Here is a 27,652-nt window from a genome sequence, read left to right on the forward strand (position 1 = left end):
AAAGAATCAAATGCATGCATCATATGGTGGTTTCTCAGTTTCCAGTTCTTCAGTTTTGAGGTTCAACATCAGGCATGCCAAGCTCATACCAATGCTGATTTTTTTGTTGCGGGAGGTGGACCCTGACATGGCAGGCACAGCTAAGCTGAGAGGGAGGGTATGTGAGGGAGTCTATGGGACACTATCACTTCCCCTTAAAAATACTCCCACACAGCATCAGAGCTACCTTAAAATAGTTCTACCCAAGACAGGAAATGACAAAAGAGGGGTAGAGCCAGGAGGGCATGGTCCAGGAAGTATAATAGCCCAGGGCACAGCTAGGTTGGAGGGGCCCAGAGGGAAACAGTGACACCCAACTGCATTTTCCTCCACCACCTATTTGTGAACTGCACTGCTACAATCAGGCAGGATTCCACCACCTATGTGTGTACTGCACTGCTACAGTCAGGTAGGCCAAGTTCAACTTGGAACCTTGCAACGTTGGATTTTGACCCAAGTAACTGCTAGACTACTTATACATTGGTAACTCTCGGAAACCAGGGCAAATACAAGTGTACTGCCATGCTGAGACACAGCAACGTACACCATGACCCTGCAGGAGCAGGGCATTGGAGAACCTTGTTACGTCTAACGAACACTTTTGTGTTTAATTTTACCTCCCCCACCTGTGAATGGAAAAGAACCCCTACCTAATACTTATAATAAACTGTATTTTCCTTTACCTGCACCCGTTGTGTGGCTCCAGTTTGTCCTGGCTCCAGGCCTGGCTCACATTACCATACTCACCCTGGTTACTACTTGAAAATTAACGAGCTAAACTCAAATAAGATAAAATGCATCAATACAGTACAGTATAACACGTACAAAATAATTCCTAGTGATGCCCTATCCATACATCACTTTTATTTTCTCTCCAAACACATTAGCAAGGAGAGAGAGGGTATTCGTAGCTGACACCATCTTTTATGGGTAGCGGGAAGAGACAAAGGATCAGGAAGGAAGAAGAATGGTCCTGGGTTCCTCTTTGTTGACATTTGGGCCTGGGCTCTCTACCAGCCCCATTGCTCATAGCTCCTTTTCATCAGCAGGCAGGCCCAGCTGCCTCTCATCATACTGCTAACATCTTCTAGCCCCTCTGAGCTCCATCTGCTAAAGATCACAGCTCCAAACCTCTTTTTCCTTATCTTATTTTCTCACATAGTTTTGTCTGAACACGCAACAAGCATAGACAACCTATGCATAAAAATGAATGTACAGAGACTGACCCTTAACAATAAGTGATATTGCCCAATATAAAACATTTAGAAAATAGCAATGGTGACCATTCTGCAATAGTGTAAAGTTTGGTACTATCACATTTATATTCCAACAGTCTACAGGATAACTTCCTGAATTCCAGATGGATAAACAAAATGTGAGCACTTTTTCTGAACTATACTTACCTGAAGTTCTCAAATTTCCTCCCCTTTAGAGGGCTATTTAATGATTTTTTTGGAGGAAAAAACCTCATCATGTAACTATATGTTCAAAAGTTACAAATAGACGGTAGCAAAGATTTTTAAAGCTCTATTTTTTCAAGAAAATATATCTAGTTTTCATTAGGAAATATCTATGCAAAACATCTGTCACATATCAGTTTTTCATTCACTTAACTGGATCAATCTATCTTGTACATCCGTGGTGCTCTCAACTGTTGTGAAGATTGTCAGAAAATAGTGAGTACCCAAAAATACATTAAAGCTACCACCAGTTTTCTAAAGCTCACAGTAATACATCAGTTGCTCTTATACAGTAGACCACATGGAATTAGTCTTACAGTACAAACATTGTGATAAATTGCCTTGTCTGTTTCATAAACCTTTCAATATTTCTGAGGGAAACAAAACACAAATAACAAAAATACTTTTATGCAAAACACACAAAGCAGAGGTTAACTGTAGGGGTGCTTGTCAAAACATTGTTTGTGGTCTAAATTTACAAGCTAATGATGGTCTCCACTTAAATATTAACTGATCAACTACACACAATCTTATCTGGGTAGACATGACATACTAGGCTTCTGGCCCTAAGTTATCAGGATACAGCCTGGAAACTCCCCTGCAAGGTGTTAGTAAGGGCATAGTGTTGAATAGTCTTATCTGACTTCCCTGGAGCTATTTTCTACAGGGAAAAGATCCAGAAAATCAGCAGGCAATTAACTTCCGAAAATGTTTATTTAAATTCAAGTATATAAACATGGTAAGGTTAGCGACCCTTGGTTAAGTCACTGTGTGTCAGGAGAATGATGATCATTAATGAGTGACTATTTGAGAAGAATTTTGTACGAATGATAAGAAGGCATTTCATTCTCAAGGTTTCAACATACAGTACTTGATATGGCACTTAGTCTTGTAAATTATCTATAGTATTTACATCCTTAGTCTATCTTCATTAGAAAATGTGATCCTTATAAACACTTGAGATATTAGTATTTATAAATGTAGCAGGATGCCCCAAAAGTACCTTCTTTTATAGCTACAAGAGGACCATTCTGTGTCCCTGCTCCAGACAAGTGCCAATCAATGATAATGAAAGGGGGTCTTTTCTGGGGCAAGCAGCTCAATAGAATGCCTTAACTTTAGGAAGGAAGTATAAATGCCAGAGGGCACTAATCCTCTGGTTGAATGAGCTTGCAAACCCTTAGGGGCAATCCACCTCTTCAGGATATACATTGAACAAAGTTTTTTTGATCCACCATGCTACTGAAAAATTTATGGCTGCTTCACCTTCTTCAGATCACTGAGAGGACAAAAGATTTGACCTCCAAAACTCATTAGTTACCCTCCAGATACTGGAGTAGGGCACGACACATGATGAGCCCAAAAGCCCTCCCCATAATTCTCCCTAAAGAAGGCAATATGACTGTCTGATTCGCAGGATAGGCCAGGATCACTTTCGGGAGGAAGAAGGTAACTGTCCAGATGAGCACCCTTACCTCCATGAATTGCAAAACACGAGAGAGTCTCTTTCCATATAAGGTCCCTAAGAGACACCTTCTCCGTAGGTTCAAAGAGAAGTCCTTGAACACCTGGCAAACTAGAGAAATTCTGGAACGGAACAACTGCATGCACTGGGGGTCGAAGGTGTAGTACCCCGTTCAATAAACATGTCACACCAGTATAAGAGGCCAATAACACATACCCCAAATGACCCCAAATTCATGCCAGTGCTGCTATCTGGACCTTCAGAGAACAGACTAGTCCTTCTTGTGATCCTCCTGGAGGAAGACCAAAATCTGAACCATCAAGACTTGAAAAGTGCCAGAGAACACATTTTACTCAGAAGGCCTCAAAAACTCTCCAAACTTATGCAAACACCATGAAGGTAGACCTCTTAAGAGTAGCCGCCTAATGGCTAGTGCAATGGCCTGAGAACCAGGGGAACTGGGTTTAATTCCCACTGCAGCTTCTTGTGCCTCTGGGCAAGTCACTTAACACTCCATTGTCCTAGGTAAAAAATAAGTGCCTGTATATAATATGTAAACTGCTTTGACTGTAATAACCACAGAAAGGCAGGATATCAAATCCCATCCCATTTCCCTTTCCTCACCTGCAGCAAAGTGGTGATAATTTCAGGTGAGGACCCCTTATATCTCAGATACCTACCCATCTAGCATTGCTCCTGTCCATCTTTCTCCCCCCTCCCCATACTCAGCACTGCTCTGATACTCTCTTTCCCCCCATGCAGTATTGCCTCTGTTGCTCTTGCATCCAATATCTTCTCTCTTTCCCCTCATCCAGCATCTCCTCTATGTCTCACCACACATCTCAACCCCATCATCTAGCATTGCTTGTCTGTCTCTCTCTTCCCCTGGTATGCAGAAATGCCCGTCTCCTCACTCTTCTTCTCTCTACACCATTCAATAGTACTCCCACCTATCTCTCTTTTCCCCCACCCAGCATTGCTCCTCTTTCTCTCTCACTCTCCCCTCCTATGCAGTATTTCCCCTCTGCTGTCTCTCCTCCTCTCCAGCCCATAACCTCTGTCTCTCTCCCCATATATCCAGTACTGTCCCATCTCTGTCACTCTCTCTCTCCCTCCCCTCCCCTCCCTTCTGTTACATCTCCACCAGGCCCACGCTAATAAGCAACCATAGAACACCACAGGACCTAGCTCTCTGCAGAACCACCAGTGCTCCCTCTGCCAATCTTGCCTTCTCTGATGTACAATTTCTTGGACTGGCAGAGGAAGCACTAGTGGTTGTTTATTAGCACGGGCCCGGCAACAGTGCAACAGGAGGGAGGGAACAAAACTGTGCTGCAGGGCAGAGTAGGGTAGGGAGAAGTAGCGGGTCTGGTAAGCAGGAAAGGTTGCAATTCAGGCTGGGGAGGCTTAGCCTTTCCATGCCTCTTATACAGGAAATTTATGCCATCTTTCCCCGTCATGTGCTTAACCCCCCCCCCCCCCCCCCCCCCAAGAATATTGCTAGCTTATAAAACAAAAACCTGTGGTCTCCTTCCTTCTTTTATACTGCTCCTAGTTACAGCCTAATCCAGGTTACCGCAATGAGAAAGTTCTCTGGTTTCTGCTTGGTTCTTAGGTATGCATCATAGTAACATAGTAGATGACGGCAGAAAAAGACCTGCATGGTCCATCCAGTCTGCCCAACAAGATAAACTCATATGTGCTACTTTTTGTGTATACCTTACCTTGATTTACATAGAGGCATATTTTCAAAGCACTTTGGGAGGCTAAGCTCCATAGGTTTCTATGGAACTTTGGGAGGCTAAGTGCTTTGAAAATGAGCTTGATAGTAACATAGTAGATGATTTGTACCTGTCCTTTTCAGGGCACAGACCGTGTAAGTCTGCCCAGCACTATCCCCGCCTCCCAACCACCAGCCCCGCCTCCCACCACCGGCTCTGGCACTGACCTCTCTGATAACCTCCCTATACCTATTAAAACCACACCAATCTAAACAGTGGAAGTGGAACTCTCATTTTTACCTTGCCCTTGGATAGGTCTCAATTTCAAGTTCTTGTGTGCTATACTTCTACTGATATTTGGTATCCAACTGTTGTATGACTTCTGCATACAAACCTATTCTGCCAGCTCTGACCTTAGTCAGCTTCTTAATTACTCTTCTGTCTGCTGTGTTGGTGGTTCTGCAGACTGCCTTGTTGGGGCTGTCCATGGTGTTCTTATGACTGGCTCTTCCTGCCTCTTTCCATCTGGACACCAGGGTCTACTCTGCCTCCATGGGGAACATCCTGGGCATGTGCTCCAAATCCTGGCTGCTTCTGAGTACTAGAGAGCTCAACCTAAAGGGAAATGGGGCTTCTATAGGTAAAAACAGACAGATAACCTAGGGCCAGAGTATCTGGTGTTCCCAAGGTATTTGACCCAGATGTGACATTCCCAAAGCAACAGTCATTTGGTCCAACAACACTGGCAAAAAGTGTGTCTTGAGCAGTGCTTTTTTTTGTAGAAAAAAAGGTGCCGGTACTCATTATGGGCGGGGTCACCACATATGGATCCACCCCTATGATAGCCACACCCACATTAACCACACCCCCTATACCAGCCATGGCGCATATAAACAGACATCATTGAAAATATTATAGTACTATAGGAGAAAAAAATAACGTGATTTTTTTTCATTATAAATAATCTCTGTAAGCTCTTACAGCTCCAGTATACCCAGTGCAAAATAAGACAGCCAATGTAAATTCTCAAATTGGACATATTACAAACACTAAAATGAAAATAAAATGATTTTTTTCTACCTTTGTTGTCTGGTGACTGTTTTTCTTTCCATATTGGTCCCAGTCTGTGATTCTGCTTTCCTTTGTTTTCGCTTAACTCTTCTGTGCCATTTGTCATTTTTGTCTCCTTTTTCTTTGCTTTCTTCAATATTTTTCAGGCTCTCTCTCTGTCCAGATTTAATTCATTCTTACTATCCATTCTTTAATTTCCTTCATCTACCTGTGGCTTTTCATCTTTTCCTCACCCTTGTTCTCCCCATGCCCTTCCTCTTATTCTCCAGTCTTTCTCTATTCCCCTTTTCCATCCAGCAGCTCTGCTTTCTCTCCCCATCCTTCCAGTGTCTCCCCTATTTCTTTCTGCATTCTTCCATCCAGCGTCTTCCCTCTTTCTCTCCCTATCCTTCCGTTTTCCCTCTCTTTCTCCCCAATCCTTCCATCTGTTTTCCCCTCTCTCCCCAATCCTTCCATCTGTTTTTCCCTCTCTCTCCCCATCCTTCCATCTGTTTTCCCTCTCTCTCCCCATCCTTCCATCTGTTTTCCCTCTCTCTCCCCATCCTTCCATCTGTTTTCCCCTCTCTCTCCCCAATCCTTCCCTCTGTTGTTTTCACTCTTTCTCTCTCTCCCCATCCTTCCATCTGTTTTTCCCTCTCTCTCCCCATCCTTCCATCTGTTTTCCCTCTCTCTTTCCCCATCCTTCCATCTGTTTTCCCTCTCTCTTTCCCCATCCTTCCATCTGTTTTCCCCTCTCTCCCCAATCCATCCATCTGTTTTTCCCTCTCTCTCCCAATCCTTCCATCTGTTTTCCCTCTCTCTCCCCATCCTTCCATCTGTTTTCCCTCTCTCTCCCCAATCCTTCCCTCTGTTGTTTTCACTCTTTCTCTCTCTCCCCATCCTTCCATCTGTTTTTCCCTTCTCTCCCCAATCCTTCCATCTGTTTTCCCCTCTCTCTCCCCAATCCTTCCCTCTGTTGTTTTCACTCTCTCTCTCTCCCCATCCTTCCATCTGTTTTTCCCTTCTCTCCCCAATCCTTCTCTCTGTTGTTTTCCCTCTTTCTCTCTCTCCCCATCCTTCCATCTGTTTTTTCCCCACTCTCCCCAATCCTTCCATGTTTTTCCCTCTCTCCTCCCCATCCTTCCATCTGTTTTCCCCTCTCTCTCCCCATCCTTCCATCTGTTTTTTCCCCTCTCTCCCCAATCCTTCCATCTGTTTTCCCTCTCTCTCCCCATCCTTCCATCTGTTTTTCCCCTCTCTCTCCAATCCTTCCCTCTGTTGGTTTCCCTCTCCCTGCCAAGTTTCCCGCGAACGGCGCGAAATCGCGATGCAGGCGGCACCAGCCCCTATTTCCGGCCGCTGCTGCTTCTCCAGTTGAACAGCAGCGGCCGCTACACAAAGAAAAGAAGATTTAAAAAAAATTTGAAACCTGGCTGAAACGCGGCACCCCGGCACTGTAGACAGCCATTAGGCATTGGCTGTTGCCCCGCAGCCGCTCCTCCTCTTGCCTCTACGTCACTGCCCCTGGAGGAAGACCCCGGAGGAGCGCAGTGACGTAGAGGCAAGAGGAGGAGCGGCTGCGGGGCAACAGCCAATGCCTAATGGCTGTCTACAGTGCCGGGGTGCCGCGTTTCAGCCAGGTTTGAAGTTTTTAAAAAAATCTTTTTCTTTGTGTAGCGGCCGCTGCTGCTCAACAGGAGAAGCAGCAGCGGCCAGAAATGGGGGCTGGCACTGCGTGCGGGACATGGACTCACGGGGCGGGGGGAGCAAAAAAAAAAAGGTGCCGGTACGCCGTACCGTTGCGTACCGGCACAAAAAAAGCACTGGTCTTGAGACAGGTGCACCCATTAATAAGAGCAGAAAAAGATGAACAAACAGATGTTAATCTTTATCAGACATCTAACAAAAGAACTCAACAGCAGATTGTGCTGGTTTATAGTGGCCTAGATAGTTACTTGTAATGATTTATTTAACATAAACTTACAAGATGAAATAGAATTACAGGGTCCTTAAAGAGCTACAGCACCTTGTTGATGACAGTCAAAGTAACCCTGATATTTGGGATCACCAAACCAATACAGGAAGAGGGCACTACAGTTGGCACATGTGGAAGGTAATTTTATAACAAGGTACCACCGGTAGGTGCATACAGAGGTGTCTACTTAGGTATTATTTTACAAAGACAAGTAGGTGCCTACTTATTTTTATAAAATACTAGCTTATGTGACAGAGAATGCTACTGGAATGCAAGCATAATAACTTATACCTGCTCTACAGCTAGGTATAAAGGAAGGTATGTATATACGTAGATTAACATATTTCATAAACTATGCATATTTGTGACCTTTGTCCATATTCTGCCCAAACTACACAGGTATTTTATAAGAGGTCAATTACATATGTACCGCTAGTATTTTACAAATGCACATAAGCACTTATGAGTTTATAAACAGAATAGAAACAGGAGCCTTTTTGCTCTTTCAACCTAGGTGGGCTATTATAAATTTACCTCAAAGAGGCAGAGGAGCAAATCTGTGAGGTATTGTCACATTGTTCTCTCAAACATACTTCAATGCATGGGCTGAGTATTTGAGTGGCCTATGGCTAATGCAGCAGAATAAACTTGGGACAATAAGCATTTACTACTTGAATTAGTGTGTGGTAACAGTTCCTGCATAACTGTGACACTTACTGAACACTAATTTGCACAGTAACCGCTTGACACGGAAGGAGGCAAGAAACAGGTAGATAATAGGCATGGACAGTGCAGTGCTTTGAGGGCCAGATGCACTAAACAATCATTAGAGCCCTTCCCTTACCGATTCCCTTAGCGAATCAGTAAGGAACGGGCATGGATTAAGGAAAGGGAATGCAAATGAGCTGCTCGTTGTAGCTCACTTGCATTCTCTATTCCATCGTTAAACAGTTGGCCAATTGGCCGGTCGAGCATGTGCAGAGCAGCCAAGCGTTGTGCTGGCTGCTCTGCGCATGCCAAATACGCCTCCCTGTGCCGCCCGAAGACGCCGTGCTGCTCACCCCCTCCGATGCGGCTCGATCCAGAGGACAGTGCAGTTGAGGACGCCCATCCAAAAAAACCCCGCCCATTTTGGCTGTCATCCCCCCCCCCCCCCCCCCACAATAATAAAAACATCTTTTTTGGCAGTGCTTCACTCAGCTGAGAGACCTGGAAGTCCCTGAGCCAATCACAACGTGTTTAGCTAAATGCGCTGCGATTGGCTCAGAGACTTCCAGGTCTCTCAGCTGAGTGAAGCACTGCCAAAAAAAACGTTTTTATTATTGTGGGGGGGGGGGGGGATGACAGCCAAAATGGGCGGGGTTTTTTTGGATGGGCGTCCATTTTGGCCGTCATTTGCCCCCCCCCCCCCCCCCCCCCGCAATAATAAAAACGTCTTTTTTGGCACTGCTTCACTCAGCTGAGAAACCTGGAAGTCTCTGAGCCAATCACAGTGCGTTTTGACAGCCAAAACGGACGTTTTTTTTTGGGTGGGCATCTTCAATTGCACTGTCCTCTGGATCGAGCCGTATCGGAGGGGGTAAGCAGCGCGGTGTCTTGGGGGGGGGGGGGGGGATGACGGCCAAAATGGACTTTTTTTTTGAATGGGCGCCCTCAACTGCACTGTCGAGCCGCATTGGAGGGGATGAGCAGCGCAGCATCTTGGGGGGGGGGGGGGGGTGACGGCCAAAATAGACGTCTTTTTTTTAAAGCGGAGTGCTATTTTGTTTTGTTACTTTTGTAGCAGTTTTTCAATCCCGCGTTGAGGCAATCAGAAAAGGTTAGTGCATCTCATTACAATAGAGTTTCTACACAATTTGCTCATCTGCATTCCATTTTCGTTAGCTGCATGCCAGGATTTACTACTTGCTCGTTAATGACTCATTAAGTTTAGTGCACCTGGCCCTCAGTTAGCACAAGGTAAGTTACCAGGAATTATCACCACTGCAGATAAGGCAGTAGCACTTTCTGACTCCTATTAAGTGCATAAACACTGTCAGTAAGAAGTTAACATGACTACTGCTTTAAATTAAAAAATAAATCTCCCCCCTCCACCAGCATCCTTATCTCCCCCTCCAATCCTCCCTCAGCGCTTACTGGGGGGGAGGTGTTGCTGGTAGATTAGTGGTGAGGCAGAAACAACCTCTGGATGCTTCAAGCCCTGTTGGCTCGAGTTCAAAATAGCAGATCTGATGCTGCTTGGGGGTTTGGGGGGGTGGGGGGTGGAATTGGGTTCTCTTTTGTTCAAAGCTGCGGGCCCAGTAAATGTATCTGCTGATGCATATCTACTCTATGTGGTAACTGCAGCACAGAACCTGTCCTTGCCCCAACTATTACCACATAGGCTTTGCATAAACCATTATGTTCATCTGCAAAATATGGAAAGATTTACTGCACTTTAATAAGCAAGCCCCTAAATCTACAGCTGCTTTGATAATCAATATATATTTACTTGCATGGTATTTATACATGAAAGGAAACAACCCATCATGGAAAAAAACTGTTCCGATTACTCTGTATGATAATCATAGGTCAATGAAAGAATGGACTTTAAAATATTAAACATTTTTTTTCTCTACGTTTAGAAGGCAGTAACATAAAAGAAGTCAATTAGTTTCCTTTACTTGCTTAAAAGGTTCTATGGCTTTTGAATTTCCTGGAGCTGTAGCCAGAAATAAGGTATGATTTCCTTCACTACAAATTCATGCTATCCTCCTTCCACTCCTCCCTATTCCTTGCCAAACAGGATTATTACACCCATTTGACCAATTCTCTCAGCTCCAACCCCCGTCGTCTCTTCGCCACCCTTAACTCCCTCCTTAAAGTGCCCTCCACTTTCAACCCTCCTCGCTCTTTCCTCAATCACTGGCCAATTACTTCCGCGACAAGGTGCAAAAGATCAACTTTGAGTTCACTACCAAGCCATCTCCTCCTCTTCACCCTTCAACCCTCTCCCTCAACCAATCAACCCAGGCCTCCTTCTCCTCCTTTCCCGACATCACCGAGGAGGAAACTGCTCGCCTTATTTCCTCCTTGAAATGAACCACCTGCTCTTCTGATCCCATCCCCACCAACCTACTTAACACCATCTCTCATACTGTCACCCCCTCCATCTGTCATATCCTCAACCTCTCTCTCTCCACTGCAACTGTCCCTGACACCTTCAAGCACGCCGTTGTCACACCTCTCCTCAAAAAACCATCACTTGACCCTACCTGTCCCTCCAACTACCGCCCCATCTCCCGCCAACCCTTCCTCTCCAAAATACTTCAGCACGCCGTTCACAGCCGCTGCCTCGATTTTCTCCTCTCCTCGATCCACTTCAATCCGGTTTTCGCCCTCTACACTCGACAGAAACAGCACTCTCTAAAGTCTGTAATGACCTGTTCCTTGCCAAATCCAGAGGCCACTACTCCATCCTCATCCTCCTCGATCTATCTGCCGCTTTTGAAACTGTCAATCATGATTTACTTCTTGCCACACTGTCCTCATTTGGGTTCCAGGGCTCTGTCCTCTCCTGGTTCTCCTCCTATCTCTCCCACCGCACCTTCAGAGTTCACTCTCATGGATCCTCCTCCACCCCCATCCCGCTATCTGTTGGTGTTCCCCAGGGATCTGTCCTTGGACCCCTTCTCTTCTCAATCTACACCTCTTCCCTGGGCTCCCTGATCTCATCTCATGGTTTCCAGTATCATCTCTATGCTGATGACACCCAGCTGTATCTCTCCACACCAGACATCACCGCGGAGACCCAGGCAAAGGTATCAGCCTGCTTATCCGACATTGCTGCCTGGATGTCCAACCGCCACCTGAAACTGAACATGTCCAAGACCGAGCTCATAGTCTTTCCACCAAAACCCACTTCTCCTCTTCCTCCACTTTCTATCTCAGTTGATAACACCCTCATCCTCCCTGTCTCATCTGCCCGCAACCTCGGAGTCATCTTTGACTCCTCCCTCTCCTTCTCTGCGCATATCCAGCAGATAGCCAAGACCTGTCGCTTCTTCCTCTTTAACATCAGCAAAATTCGCCCTTTCCTCTCTGAACACACCACCCGAACTCTCGTCCACGCTCTCATTACCTCTCACCTTGACTACTGCAACCTACTCCTCACCGGCATCCCACTTAGCCACCTATCCCCCCTTCAATCTGTTCAGAACTCTGCTGCACGTCTTATATTCCGCCAGAACCGATATACTCGTATCACCCCTCTCCTCAGGTCACTTCACTGGCTTCCAATCAGATACCGCATTTAGTTCAAGCTTCTCCTTCTTACCTACAAATGCACTCAGTCTGCTGCCCCTCACTACCTCTCTACCCTTATCTCCCCTTACGTTCCCGCCCGAAACCTCCGTTCACAGGACAAATCCCTCCTCTCATTACCCTTCTCCACCACCGCCAACTCCAGGCTCCGCTCATTCTGCCTCGCCTCACCCTATGCTTGGAACAGCCTTCCCGAGCCCTTACGCCAAGCCCCCTCCCTGCCCATCTTCAAGTCTTTGCTTAAAGCCCACCTCTTCAATGCTGCGTTCGGCACCTAACGCTTACCTTTCAGGAAATCCAGACTGCCCCAATTTAACTGCCCCTATCAGACTGACTGTTCACGTGTCCTTTAGATTGTAAGCTCTTTGAGCAGGGACTGTCCTTCTATGTTACATTGTACAGCGCTACGTAACCCTAGTAGCGCTTTAGAAATGTTACGTAGTAGTAGTAGTATATTAAAAAACACAAACACACTTGTATACTGAGTTTACCTTGATGGGCAGACTGAATGGATTATACTGGTGGTCTTTATCTGCCGTCATCTACTATGCTATTATTATTTATTTAGATTTTGCTCACACCTTTTTCAGTAGCTCAAGGTGAGTTGCATTCAGGTACATACTGGATATTTATGTTGCGTTACACACACACACATTGTCTCCTTTTCTGTTAAAATATTATATGTTTCTTACATATGTTGGTTTTGTGGTATTTATTTGCAGTCTTTTTTTAAAGTGTTAATACCAAGTGACAAGTGTAATATGCAGAGTATCATTCCTTGCTTCTGGTTTTTCAAGCCAGTGTTTAGCTCTGTTTTAACAAGTGTAAATTAAACATTTTGAGAAAATCCTATTTTTGATGCCCCCTTGTGTTGTGACTATAAATTCTGCTTTTTGGGTTTTTTGTTTTTTTTTTAATTATGTATCTGCACTGTGGATAATGAAACCTCCATTGAAACACCATGAACATAGGACCCAATGCTGAGCACCTAAATTTAAATTGGGGGTCCTTTTACAAAGCTAAGGTAACAAATGGCCTTAGTGCACCCTTGCATAGCTTTTTCCTGCACACTAAGGCAATTTTTATTGCAGCTGTAAATGGTCAATTTCCTATTTTTTTGTATGAATGGCCATGTGTTGATGTTGCCATTTTTACGTAGCTATAAAAAAAAAATTACTACGTGAGCACTTGCTGCCACCTATTTTGTAGGTAATTCTGTGCTAACCAGTTAAGTACATACTAATGTGGATGTGCTGTTTAGCGCAGGAACACCCATGCTCTGCCCTCTGACATGCCCCCTCCAAAAAAAAATATATACAAATTCTTTTACTGCCTGGATTAGCACATACTAAACTGGCAGTTACTGCAGGATGTCTGAGCAATCCAACGATATGCCATTTTAAGCTATGTTAGTGTTTGTTTCAGATAGAAGCGTAACTTTTCAGCTGAAAATTCATCTTAATTTACAGTTTACATGTTATGCTCATAAATTTAGGACCACCATTATGAGCCTTGTACTAAAAATCAGTGCTACCTAACTTCTTTTCCCCATACTATATCTACCCCTGTTGCCACCCACTTTTGATGCTCCTATATTTAAGAATTTAGTGAAATTTCTGAGTAAAAATTTAAATTTTCAAAAGGCCAATTTATGAGCATAACGCCTTTAAATATCAGGGCCATAGTTACTTGCCCAGAGTCAAAGGCAAGGGTGACCAAGTGTGTATCCAATGGAAAAGCCAGCAGCTATATAAGTTTCGCCAGAATAATAAAGTGGTCTTGAGCCGATTAGATATATGCTTCTTCACACCTTTTCTACATGAAAAGGACTTGTTATGTTCTGCTCCATCTGCAGTTGCTTTCCAGTAAATATCTGACAACTGTCATACATCTCTGAAAATGAGTTAGTATGTTTCAATGGACAGCACTATTAATAAACACTCAATCCCCCAAATTCTATAAATGGCGCTCAAATTTTGGCATGCAATGTAATTCAGTAACAAGCCAATTAGAGCTTATTGGGTACTATCAATTACTGGTTATAACTGGCAACAAAGTGAATTTATGTGCACATCTTACTAGGTGCTATTCTATAAAGATGTGTAAATACTTCAATGTGCATCTGAAAAGGGGGCATGGCCATGGAGGGGTATGGGTGAATCAGGGGCATTCACTCACAGATGCATGCAGTATTATAGAATACAGGAGATCCATGTCTAATTTCGGCATGAAGATTTACAACAAGTTGCAGTTGGTGTAAATCCTTGTGCCCAAAATCGGGCATGGATCCAGGTGCTAAGTGCTATTCCATAAATGGTGCTCAACTTGGAGCACCATTTTTAGAATACTACTACTCCTCATCATTTCTATAACGCTACTAGACGTACCCAGCGCTGAGCACTCATTTTTTTCGGTCCCCAAATTTGGGCACCATTTACTAAATCCACTAAATGCAGCCCAATATGTTTGAAATGTTATTTTGCTAAAAAAATTAATTATAATGTTTCAAGAACGTTTCTAAAGTACGGGCATATATGTTATGAACAGATACAAATGTTCAAAATGAAGAACACATAAATAAACAAGTATTTCATATTTCTGTTGCCCATACTAATCTAAAAAACTGAATTCTTTGAAGATTCTGATACCTTTAATTCAAAATAAACACAAGAATATTAAAAAAAATTGTAGGTACAGTATTCAGGGTTCTCACCTGTGATTGCTCCATTTCTGCTTTGTTTAATTTGATGCCAAGGATATCAGCTGCAATTCTCTGAAAACACAGGAAAACCTAAATACAAAAGGAAGTTAGATGTCAAACATATACCTTTCAGTTATCTGTAAAGAAGTACACTTGACATGTAACAACAATTCTTTAATAGCAGAACAAATAATCGCACTTGTGGTTCATGTGACCTAACTAGTTTATGTATGTTGCTCAGAGGATGTTTTGAGAGCATTTAAGAAAGCTTAGAACAGAGACCTTCTAGGTTTTTCAAGTAGGAACCAGTTTGTCAGACACTTCAATATGACTGCCAAGATCACCACTTGATAAAGCAGCAGCCATCCTGTTAACCTGCACCATCCTGCCTCCACCCCTATCCTCTTTAAGCTGGCTTTCCTCCTTCCAGTTTTTAAATCTCCCCTTGTACTTTCTCTTGTCTGTGGTCCCACCAAAGAGGTTTAATAAACAGGAGTAGAAAGTGAGTCTATTGTAGTCCATTGTAAGCAAGGAAGCCAATAAGGAAGATCTGAGTTTCCCCTTCCCAGTGCAGCCATCATCCCCGTTTACTCAAAACAAAGCAAGCAAACTTATAAGCTGCAGCATCCACATTGTCGTTTTTTTATTTGTGGTCCATCTGTAACAAGTCTAAAGCTGTTTCAATTGGATAGGTAGTGCCTTAAAAGGTGGAGGTCAAAAGTTTTTGTTTTGTTTTTTTGCTTATTGGACAGATTTTTAATTTATTTGAAAGCTTCCCATATGTAGATATACATATCATGAAATAATTGAATATCACTAAAACAGCTTAAAAGTTATTATAGCTCCTAGAAACAGCAATTTTAAACTCTGTGTTTTGTGCTCATTTTTCTACACTAAAAACTAAATAAATACACTGTATATAATACAGATGGCCAAATTTCGGTGAGGATATACTGTTTCCTGATGGGTTCATCTTAAATGTTGTTGTAATGTGCCTTGGGAAGCATGGTGTTATAAAGATGATGAAATATATTAAAATTAAATTTAGTTATTATTTGTTACATTTGTACCCCACATTTTCCCACCTATTTGCAGGCTCAATGTGGCTTACATAGTACCGTAAAGGCGTTTGCCAATTCGGTTGATAACAAATACAAGGTTATATTGTGGTCAAATGAGGTAGGTGTGAATCAGGCCTCATGAGAGTCAAGGGAATGAAGGGAATTGTCCAGTACGATCATTGGTTATGCTGTGTTGCTAGGTGTGGGAGATTTACGTTGGATCGGTGGGATAGGCCTTTTTGAAGAGGTGGGTTTTTAGTGATTTCCTGAAGTTTAGGTGGTCATGGATTGTTTTCACAGCTTTTGGGAGTCCATTCCAAAGTTGTGAACCTATGTAGGAGAAGCTGGATGCGTAAGTTGTTTTGTATTTAAGTCCTTTGCAATTTGGGTAAAGCGAATGCTACATACCTGTAGAAGGTATTCTCCGAGGACAGCAGGCTGATTGTTCTCACTGATGGGTGACGTCCACGGCAGCCCCTCCAATCGGAAACTTCACTAGCAAAGTCCTTTGCTAGCCCTCGCGCGCCCGCGCGCACCGCGCATGCGCGGCCGTCTTCCCGCCCGAAACCGGCTCGAGCCGGCCAGTCCAGTATGTAGCAAGACAATACACTTCAAGGGAAGACACAACTCCAAAGGGGAGGCGGGCGGGTTTGTGAGAACAATCAGCCTGCTGTCCTCGGAGAATACCTTCTACAGGTATGTAGCATTCGCTTTCTCCGAGGACAAGCAGGCTGCTTGTTCTCACTGATGGGGTATCCCTAGCCCCCAGGCTCACTCAAAACAACAACATTGGTCAATTGGGCCTCGCAACGGCGAGGACATAACTGAGATTGACCTAAAAAATTTACCAACTAACTGAGAGTGTAGCCTGGAACAGAACAAACAGGGCCCTCGGGGGGTGGAGTTGGATCCTAAAGCCCAAACAGGTTCTGAAGAACTGACTGCCCGAACCGACTGTCACGTCGGGTATCCTGCTGCAGGCAGTAATGAGATGTGAATGTGTGGACAGATGACCACGTCGCAGCTTTGCAAATTTCCTCCATGGTGGCTGACTTCAAGTGGGCTACCGACGCTGCCATGGCTCTAACATTATGAGCCGTGACATGACCCTCAAGAGCCAGCCCAGCCTGGGCGTAAGTGAAGGAAATGCAATCTGCTAGCCAATTGGATATGGTGCGTTTCCCTACAGCCACTCCCCTCTTGTTGGGATCAAAAGAAACAAACAATTGGGCGGACTGTCTGTGGGGCTGTGTCCGCTCCAGATAGAAGGCCAATGCTCTCTTGCAGTCCAATGTGTGCAGCTGACGTTCAGCAGGGCAGGAATGAGGACGGGGAAAGAATGTTGGCAAGACAATTGACTGGTTCAGATGGAACTCCGACACAACCTTTGGCAGAAACTTAGGGTGAGTGCGGAGGACTACTCTGTTGTGATGAAATTTGGTGTAAGGGGCCTGGGCTACCAGGGCCTGAAGCTCACTGACTCTACGAGCCGAGGTAACTGCCACCAAGAAAATGACCTTCCAGGTCAAGTACTTCGGATGGCAGGAATTCAGTGGCTCGAAAGGAGGTTTCATCAGCTGGGTGAGAACGACATTGAGATCCCATGACACTGTAGGAGGCTTGACAGGGGGCTTTGACAAAAGCAAACCTCTCATGAAGCGAACAACTAAAGGCTGTCCTGAGATCGGCTTACCTTCCACTTGGTAATGGTATGCACTGATTGCACTAAGGTGAACCCTTACGGAGTTGGTCTTCAGACCAGACTCAGACAAGTGGAGAAGGTATTCAAGCAGGGTCTGTGTAGGACAAGAGCGAGGATCTAGGGCCTTGCTGTCACACCAGACGGCAAACCTCCTCCAATGAAAGAAGTAACTTCTCTTAGTGGAGTCTTTCCTGGAAGCAAGCAAGATGCGGGAGACACCCTCTGGCAGACCCAAAGAGGCAAAGTCTACGCCCTCAACATCCAGGCCGTGAGAGCCAGGGACTGGAGGTTGGGATGCAGAAGAGCCCCTTCGTCCTGCGTGATGAGGGTCGGAAAACACTCCAATCTCCACGGTTCTTCGGAGGATAACTCCAGAAGAAGAGGGAACCAGATCTGACGCGGCCAAAAGGGAGCAATCAGAATCATGGTGCCTCGGTCTTGCTTGAGTTTCAACAAAGTCTTCCCCACCAGAGGAATGGGAGGATAAGCATACAGCAGACCTTCCCCCCAATCCAGGAGGAAGGCATCCGACGCCAGTCTGCCGTGGGCCTGAAGCCTGGAACAGAACTGAGGGACCTTGTGGTTCACTTGAGATGCGAAGAGATCCACCAGGGGGGTGCCCCACGCCTGGAAGATCTGTCGCACCACACGGGAATTGAGCGACCACTCGTGAGGTTGCATAATCCTGCTCAACCTGTCGGCCAGACTGTTGTTTACACCTGCCAGATATGTGGCTTGGAGCACCATGCCTTGACGGCGAGCCCAGAGCCACATGCTGACGGCTTCCTGACACAGGGGGCGAGATCCGGTGCCCCCCTGCTTGTTGACATAGTACATGGCAACCTGATTGTCTGTCTGAATTTGGATAATTTGGTGGGACAGCCGATCTCTGAAAGCCTTCAGAGCGTTCCAGATCGCTCGCAACTCCAGAAGATTGATCTGTAGATCGCTTTCTTGGAGGGACCACCTTCCTTGGGTGTGAAGCCCATCGACATGAGCTCCCCATCCCAGGAGAGACGCATCCGTGGTCAGCACTTTTTGAGGCTGAGGAATTTGGAAGGGACGTCCCAGAGTCAAATTGGAGCAAATCGTCCACCAATACAGGGATTCGAGAAAACTCGTGGACAGGTGGATCACGTCCTCTAGACCCCCGGCGGCCTGATACCACTGGGAGGCTAGGGTCCATTGAGCAGATCTCATGTGAAGGCGGGCCATGGGAGTCACATGAACTGTGGAAGCCATGTGGCCCAGCAATCTCAACATCTGCCGAGCTGTGATCTGCTGGGACGCTCGCACCCGCGAGACGAGGGACAACAAGTTGTTGGCCCTCGCCTCTGGGAGATAGGCGCGAGCCGTCCGAGAATCCAGCAGGGCTCCGATGAATTCGAGTTTCTGCACTGGGAGAAGATGGGACTTTGGATAATTTATCACAAACCCCAGTAGCTCCAGGAGGCGAATAGTCATCTGCATGGACTGCAGGGCTCCTGCCTCGGATGTGTTCTTCACCAGCCAATCGTCGAGATATGGGAACACGTGCACCCCCAGCCTGCGAAGCGCCGCTGCTACCACAGCTAGGCACTTTGTGAACACCCTGGGCGCAGAGGCGAGCCCAAAGGGTAGCACACAGTACTGGAAGTGGCGTGCGCCCAGCTGAAATCGCAGATACTGTCTGTGAGCTGGCAGTATCGGGATGTGTGTGTAGGCATCCTTCAAGTCCAGAGAGCATAGCCAATCGTTTTGCTGAATCATGGGGAGAAGGGTGCCCAGGGAAAGCATCCTGAACTTTTCTTTTACGAGATATTTGTTCAGGGCCCTTAGGTCTAGGATGGGACGCATCCCCCCTGTTTTCTTTTCCACAAGGAAGTACCTGGAATAGAACCCCAGCCCTTCTTGCCCGGATGGCACGGGCTCGACCGCATTGGCGCTGAGAAGGGCGGAGAGTTCCTCTGCAAGTACCTGCTTGTGCTGGAAGCTGTAGGACTGAGCTCCCGGTGGACAATTTGGAGGTTGTGAGGCCAAATTGAGGGTGTATCCTTGCCGGACTATTTGGAGAACCCACTGATCGGAGGTTATGAGAGGCCACCTTTGGTGAAAAGCTTTCAACCTCCCTCCGACAGGCAGGTCGCCCGGCACTGACACTTGGATGTCGGCTATGCTCTGCTGGAGCCAGTCAAAAGCTCGCCCCTTGCTTTTGCTGGGGAGCCGCGGGGCCTTGCTGATTCGCACGCTGCTGACGAGAGCGAGCGCGCTGGGGCTTAGCCTGGGCCGCAGGCTGTCGGGAAGGAGGATTGTACCTACGCTTGCCAGAAGTATAGGGAACAGTCTTCCTTCCCCCGAAAAAATCGTCTACCTGTAGAGGTAGAAGCTGAAGGCTGCCGGCGGGCGAACTTGTCGAATGCGGTGTCCCGCTGGTGGAGAGACTCTACCACCTGCTCGACTTTTTCGCCAAAAATGTTATCCGCACGGCAAGGCGATGTCCGCAATCCGCTGCTGGATTCTATTCTCCAGGTCGGCGGCACGCAGCCATGAGAGCCTGCGCATCACCACACCTTGAGCAGCGGCCCTGGACGCAACATCAAAAGTGTCATAAACTCCTCTGGCCAGGAATTTTCTGCACGCCTTCAGCTGCCTGACCACCTCCTGAAAAGGCTTGGCTTGCTCAGGGGGAAGAGCATCAACCAAGCCCGCCAACTGCCGCACATTATTCCGCATGTGTATGCTCGTGTAGAGCTGGTAAGACTGGATCTTGGACACGAGCATAGAGGAATGGTAGGCCTTCCTCCCAAAGGAGTCTAAGGTTCTAGCGTCCTTGCCCGGGGGCGCCGAAGCATGTTCCCTAGAACTCTTAGCCTTCTTTAGGGCCAAATCCACAACTCCAGAGTCATGAGGCAACTGAGTGCGCATCAGCTCTGGGTCCCCATGGATCCGGTACTGGGACTCGATCTTCTTGGGAATGTGGGGATTAGTTAATGGCTTGGTCCAGTTCGCAAGCAATGTCTTCTTCAGGACATGGTGCAAGGGAACAGTGGACGCTTCCTTAGGTGGAGAAGGATAGTCCAGGAGCTCAAACATTTCAGCCCTGGGCTCGTCCTCCACAACCACCGGGAAGGGGATGGCCGTAGACATCTCCCGGACAAAGGAGGCAAAAGACAGACTCTCGGGAGGAGAACGCTGTCTCTCAGGAGAGGGAGTGGGATCAGACGGAAGACCCTCAGACTCCTCGTCAGAGAAATATCTGGGATCTTCCTCTTCCTCCCACGAGGCCTCACCCTCGGTGTCAGACACAAGTTCACGGACCTGTGTCTGCAACCTCGCCCTGCTCGACTCCGTGGAACCCCGTCCACGATGGGGGCGTCGAGAGGTAGACTCCCTCGCCCGCATCGGCGAAGCTCCCTCCGCCGACGTAGTCGGGGAGCCTTCCTGGGAGGTGGCCGCGGTCGGTACCGCACGCGGTACCGACGTCGGGGACCTCAACCTGGGCGATGGGCCAGCCGGCGCCACGCTCGACGGTACCGGTGGCGCAAGCACCGCCGGTACCGGAGGGGTAGGGCGCAACAGCTCTCCCAGAATCTCTGGGAGAACGGCCCGGAGGCTCTCGTTTAGAGCGGCTGCAGAGAAAGGCTGAGAGGTCGATGCAGGCGTCGACGTCAGTACCTGTTCCGGGCGTGGAGGCTGTTCCGGGCTGTCCAGAGCGGAGCGCATCGACACCTCCTGAACAGAGGGTGAGCGGTCCTCTCGGTGCCGATGCCTGCTGGGTGCCGAATCCCTCGGCGACCCAGAGCTCTCGGTGCCGACACGGGGAGGAGACCGGTGTCGATGCTTCTTCGATTTCTTCCGAAGCATGTCACCGGAGCTCCCCGGCACCGACGAGGAGGACGTCGAATCCATCCGTCGCTTCCTCGGGGCCGAGACTGAAGAAGGTCGATCTCGGGGGGGCTGTACCGCAGGAGCCCTCAGGGTAGGCGGAGACCCACCCGAGGGCTCACCGCCACCAGCAGGGGAATGGACAGCCCTCACCTGCACTCCACCCGATGCAACCACCGTCCGACGACATCAGCAGACGAGGTCCTGGTACCACCGACGTCGATGCAGCTATCCGATGTCTCGGCGCCGATGCAGAGGCCCGATGCCTCGATGCACTCGATGCAGGGGCGGCCGAGGAAGAAGGTCTGGACGCTGACGACGTCGATGCACTCGAAGATCCCGGTGCCGATGCCGACGAAGAGCCCGAGAACAACACGTTCCACTGGGCTAGTCTCGCTACCTGAGTCCGCCTTTGAAGCAGGGAACACAGACTGCAGTTCTGAGGGCGGTGCTCGGCCCCCAGACACTGAAGACACGACGAGTGTCGATCAGTGAGCGAGATAACCCGGGCGCACTGGGTGCACTTCTTGAAGCCGCTGGAAGGCTTCGATGTCATGGGCGGAAAAATCACGCCGGCGAAATCAAAAGCCGAAATGGCGAAATTTGAAGCACCAAATTTAGGGGGAGAAAAAATCTCGACCGAGGCCGAAAAGAGGCCTACCCCGACGACGAAAGAAAACTTACCGGGGCAAAAAAGCTGGAAGTACGGGGAGGATTTACACGAAACCCGGCGGGGGGTTTCCGGAGCACTTCCCGACTAGGACAAAGCTTTCCCGAAGGAAAAAAACACGTTCAAAACAAATTGGACGCGCGAGGTCGACTTTCCGGGGCTCGACACGGCGAAAACACGACCGTACCGAGTGCGGACAAAAGAAGACTGGCCGGCTCGAGCCGGTTTCGGGCGGGAAGACGGCCGCGCATGCGCGGTGCGCGCGGGCGCGCGAGGGCTAGCAAAGGACTTTGCTAGTGAAGTTTCCGATTGGAGGGGCTGCCGTGGACGTCACCCATCAGTGAGAACAAGCAGCCTGCTTGTCCTCGGAGAATGTAGGTTTAGGTATGATCGTGATGATCCGATTCTGTTTCTGGTTGGTAGATCTATGAGGTCTGTCATGTATCCTGGGACTACGCCGTAGATAATTTTGGGGATCAAAGTTCAGATTTTGAAGAAGATCCATTCTTTGATTGGGAGCCAGTGTAGCTTTTTTCGAAGGGGTTTAGCACTTTTGAATCGTGCTTTGCCATATATAGTCTAGCTACTGTGTTTTGGGTGGTCTGGGTTTTTTTTGTGAGTTGTTCTTTACATCCCGTATAGATTCCATTGCAGTAATCTGCATGGTTTAGGACCATTGATTGTATTAGGATTAGGGTAATCACCGAAATGTAAGACAAAGTCATGGTCAAAAATTCTGCTCTCCCGCTCGCCCTATAAGCCTTCCTCTCCCCTTCACCAACACCCCTACCCACCCATAACCCACCTTCCCATCTACTGTACTTCCACTATTGTTCTGTCTCTACAACATGTATTATCATAAATGCTATGTAAGCCGCATTGAACCTGCCGAGGAGTGGGAAACTGCGGGGTATAAATGTAACAAATAAATAAATAAATTAGGTTTAGAAAAGTTTCCCCTCGAGAAGAAAGGTTTTATTCGTTTGAGTTTCCACATTGACTAGAACATTATTACTTGGTTCTCGAGAGTAAGGTTGCGGTCGGTTGTGACGCCGAGTATTTTTAGGCTGTCTGAGGTAGGGAGGGTGTGTCCTGGGGTGTTTATGGTTATGGGTTTGTACTTGTTATGTTGAGATGAGAGGATGAGGCAGTGTGTTTTTTCAGTGTTCAGTTTCAATTGGAATGAGTTTGCCCAAGAGTCCATGATGTTCAGGCCATCATTGATTTCATTGGTTATTTCAGTCAAGGCATGTCTGAAGGGAATGTAGATTGTAACATCATCTGCATATATAAACGGGTTGAGGCCTCAATTGGATAAGGCCTTTGCCAGTGGGATCATCATCATGTTGAAGAGTATTGGTAATAATGGTGATCCTTGAAGTACTCCGCAGGCTGCTTTCCACGGTGGTGATATGTTTGAATTTGATTTTACTTGGTATGTTCTGGTGGTTAGAAAGCCCTTGATCTAATTAAGTACATTTCCATCAATCCCGAAGTGGCCAAGAAGTCTTAGTAGTATACTGTGGTTTACCATGTCGAATGCACTCGACATGTCGAATTGGAGAAATATGCTTTTACCTGTGGCTATTTCCTGCTTGAATTTGGCCAGGAGAGTGACTAGGAAAGTTTCAGTACTATGGTGGGAGCAGAATCCTGATTGTGAGTCATGTAATATTGAGAACTTGTCCATGTATTCTGTAAGCTGTTTGGTCACCAAGCTCGCCATCAATTTTACTACTAGAGGGATGGACGCAACTGTACGGTAGTTGGTGAGATCGTTTGTGTTTTTCTTAGTGTCTTTTGGTATTGGGGTAAGTACGATGTTACCATATTCCTCGGGGAAGAAACCTTGTTGTAGCATGAAGTTTAGGTGGGATGCGAGGTCTTCTATGAAGCGGCCGGGGGCGGATTTAAGTAGATGACTGGGACATATGTCCAGTTTGCAGTGGGTATTGGCGAACCTATGAGTCACTTGTGTAACTGATTCAGTGGTGAGTAGATTAAATGTTGACCAGATGCGGTCAGCTGGGTATCCACCCAGGATTAGGTCCAGGTCGTCAAAGAAGTTTTCGATGTCGGTGTTGTGATGAGGAAGAGTGCTGCGTAATTTTGTTATTTTTTTCATTAAAGTAGGTAGCCAGTTTGTCTGTGGGTGGGATGTCTGTGTTGGTTGTGGTGACAGGGGTGGTGTCTAGTAACTTATTTACGAGTTGAAATAGTTTCTTCAGATCTTTGTTATCCGGTCCTAATTTAGTTTTGTAATAGGACCTTTTGGTTTGTCTTACTGCATATTTGTATTTTCTATGTATTTGTTTCCATGCATTGAGTGTATGTTCATCTTTTATTTTTTTCCATGCTCGTTCAAGTTTTCTGGATTGTGTTTTGAGTTTTTTTAATTGGTCATTGAACCATGGTATCGAGCTTTGTCTTCTTGATATTCTTGGAAATAGAATTAAACTCTCCTTTCATTGGAGCACACTAGTGGCCTAGTGGTTAGGGTGGTGGACTTTGGTCCTGGGGAACTGAGTTCTTTTCCCACTTCAGGCACAGACAGCTCCTTGTGACCCTGGGCAAGTCACTTAACCCTCCATTGCCCCATGTAAGCCGCATTGAGCCTGCCATGAGTGGGAAAGCGCAGGGTACAAATGTAACAAAAAATAAAAATACAAATGGATTATTCTGGTTTGAGCATGTTTCAGGGACAAGTGGTTTACAAGTCAAAATATTTTCTGTCAAACATATCTCTCATTTGTGGAAACATAACTAAATGAGCTCTAAGCCCCTAATGCAGCCCATTGGCATTCTTATATTTTGTTCTTGTGATGGCTCATACTGAGCCAAAACTGGAAATACAGTGAGACAGAATTATAGAATTCAGTAACATGTAAAACTTATTTTTATGTTTTAATCATCTTTATTAATAGCAAAACATGTTGGTTGATAAGCTTCATACAGAACAAGAAAAAATAGTAAACCATCCAACATGGCACAATAAAAACTTTTACTTTTACAGCAACACCCCTTCCGTTCTCCCCTCCCCCCCATAAGCCCACCTGACTGTTTCTACCCGCTAAAATAACACAACAGATATACAGATCAGTAGGACTCAAAGCATTTCATAACTAGTCATAAACAACACAGTTTATACCAAATTGTTTTAACCACACTTTGGTTTTTCCTTAGGGTTTAATAAGCAATACTATGTGCATGTATAAACAAATGTAAACAATCTATGTTTAAGGCATATGCCCTAAATATGTAATACTTGGTAGCAATAATTAAACAGTGATGGAATACATAGCAGGCAGCCAACAGATTTATTTTCCACTGAAAATAATCAACTTTGTATAAACTTGGCAACTAATACTGTGCTGCTTGCTATTTTGTATTTTGGCGGTGTATTGTTTGCCTGCATAATAAAATCGTACTTGCAAATATTTTTCTGACACAGCTTTAGTTAACAAAAGTTACTAAAAGAGGCAGACACGGTCATATAATTAACATTATAATTTTATTTGTATTTAGGTAATGACTGAGAAAAATGCTATTAAAAATTATATTACAAAGCATGAAGTTGACTTGGTTAACTTCTGCTGTATATCAACTAGTAGTAAATAAAAGTAATAAATAATATTAAGTACATTTTTGTAACATACCACTGCATTCTTCAAAACAGAAGGAGCAAGTTCCCACAAACCATCTAGGCACACGCAAAAAAAAAAGCTTTCAAATGCTCCCAGGTTTCAACCTAATAATATAAGTTAAATATGGGATATGAATATCATTAATAAATAAATAGATAGAAACTCTGAACTTTAAGCACCTGATTCTCATAACATGATGTCTGTTTTAGTGGCCCATTAAAAGGAGAAAATAAATCTCTGCACGAATATAACACGTGCTAGGGTATCCCTGTAATCAGCCCTTCCAACTGACCACTGATTTAAGATTTATAACAAATTACTACTCTACCTATGAAAAGTTAACGCGTTTTTATGCTTCCTCTGTGTACATTCGTATGCTGCACAAGCTGGCATGTTTGAAAATATAAGTGAGATTAAATAAAAATGCTACCAACAATAAAGAAGAACAACGTAGATGCAGCAGCTCATAGGTTTGCTTGCTTTGTTTTGAGTATATGGGGATGACAGCTGCGCGTGGAAGGGAAAACTCAGACTGACCTAATTGGTTTCAGTGTTTTAATGTCACTTCATTTCATGCCTAATAAACCTCCTTGGGTCCCACCATTTGAACAGCTGTTTTGTTTTCTTCCAGCACCACAGAGCTTACAGTAAGTTTGAACTGCAAGATGTTCTCTCAGTCTTTTTAGAATGGGTTTTTGGGCAGCAAATAGACTAGCTGCTGGTATATCTCCATAACAGTTATCTCTACTATGTAGCTCTCAGTGAGTTTTAGCTGAGGAAAAGCTTGGGGGGGGGGGGGGGAAGTAATTGTGTACTTGAGAAAGAGTCAGGGAACTACACTTGGTTTTATGTTTCATGAGGGGGCCACCACTGGCCCCTAAGCCTTGCAATGGAAAACACTGGCTTAGAACATGCACAGGAGACTTCCACTATACCCACAGTCTTGGTGTCTGGCAACAGTATGGCACAGCAAACCAAAATCAATCAAACAGGAGTAAGAATGTATAGAAGGAAGAGGTGGATAGGTAGTATGTCTTAGTTTATTCTGGTCGCCTTTTAGGGCAAACTAAATGGACCATGCAGGTCTTTATCATCAGTGGCCTAGTGGTTAGGGTGCTGGACTTTGGTCCTGGGGAACTGAGGAACTGAGTTTGATTCCCGGCACAGGCAGCTCCTTGTGACTCTGGGCAAGTCACTTCAACCCTCCATTGCCTGCCATGAGTGGGAAAGTGCGGGGTATAAATGTAACAAAAATAAAAATAAATAAATATAGTATGAAACTTATTTTCGAAGCATTATGGTATCTCAATACACTGAAATGGATGCCCATGTGCTTGAAACGTTCACGTGCCAATTTTGTAAAAGCAGAAAAGGGACATCCAACACTGCAGTATGTCCAAATAGCAAGGGACCACACTATGAGTGTATTCTGGGCAGGATTAGGGAGGGCCTGAATCTGGACGTCGAAGAGCAATTATCAAAGGGGAAGAAACATCCATGTCTAAAAAGGCCATCCTTATTTAGGTATTACTTTCAAAATCTGCACCCTGGTTCATAAAATTATCTACGGCAAAGCCCCGGGATACATGACAGACCTCATAGACCTACCAACCAGAAACACAACAGGATCAACATGAACGTACCTAAATCTCCACTACCCAAGCTGCAAAGGACTCAAATACAAATCAACCTATGCATCCAGCTTTTCCTACATAAGCACACAACTATGGAACACATTACCAAAAGCCGTGAAAACAACTTATGATCATCTAAACTTCCGGAAATCATTAAAAACTAACCTGTTCAAAAAAGCATACCCTACTGACCCAACTTAAATGCCTGTACCCTGCAACACAACGAAACAAAAGCGCGTAACGGACATATAACTCTTCCTCTCTACGATTCCCTAATGTGTCTGTACACACGAACCTTATTCTACCACATTACTGTATTTGTTCATACCGGAATTGGCGAATGCCTTTACAGCACTATGTAAGC

At 45.8% G+C, this 27,652-nt stretch overlaps 1 protein-coding gene across 5 annotated transcripts in view; it reads right to left on the bottom strand.

Moving 5' to 3' along the window:
- Positions 1-27,652, bottom strand: part of RAB28 (RAB28, member RAS oncogene family) — a 269,956-nt gene that overhangs the window by 37,539 nt on the left and 204,765 nt on the right. For 4 of the 5 annotated variants that reach the window (XM_030191192.1, XM_030191190.1, XM_030191191.1 and 1 more), the window contains exon 6: positions 14,726-14,803. In XM_030191192.1, coding sequence (XP_030047052.1) covers positions 14,726-14,803 — 78 coding nt within the window. Of the gene's footprint in view, positions 1-5,098; positions 5,301-14,725; positions 14,804-27,652 lie in introns of all 5 variants that reach the window. The other variant, XM_030191189.1, reaches the window with a different exon arrangement.

The sequence above is a fragment of the Microcaecilia unicolor genome, chromosome 2 (assembly GCF_901765095.1).
Source record: "Microcaecilia unicolor chromosome 2, aMicUni1.1, whole genome shotgun sequence".
Taxonomy (NCBI): Eukaryota; Metazoa; Chordata; class Amphibia; order Gymnophiona; family Siphonopidae; genus Microcaecilia; species Microcaecilia unicolor.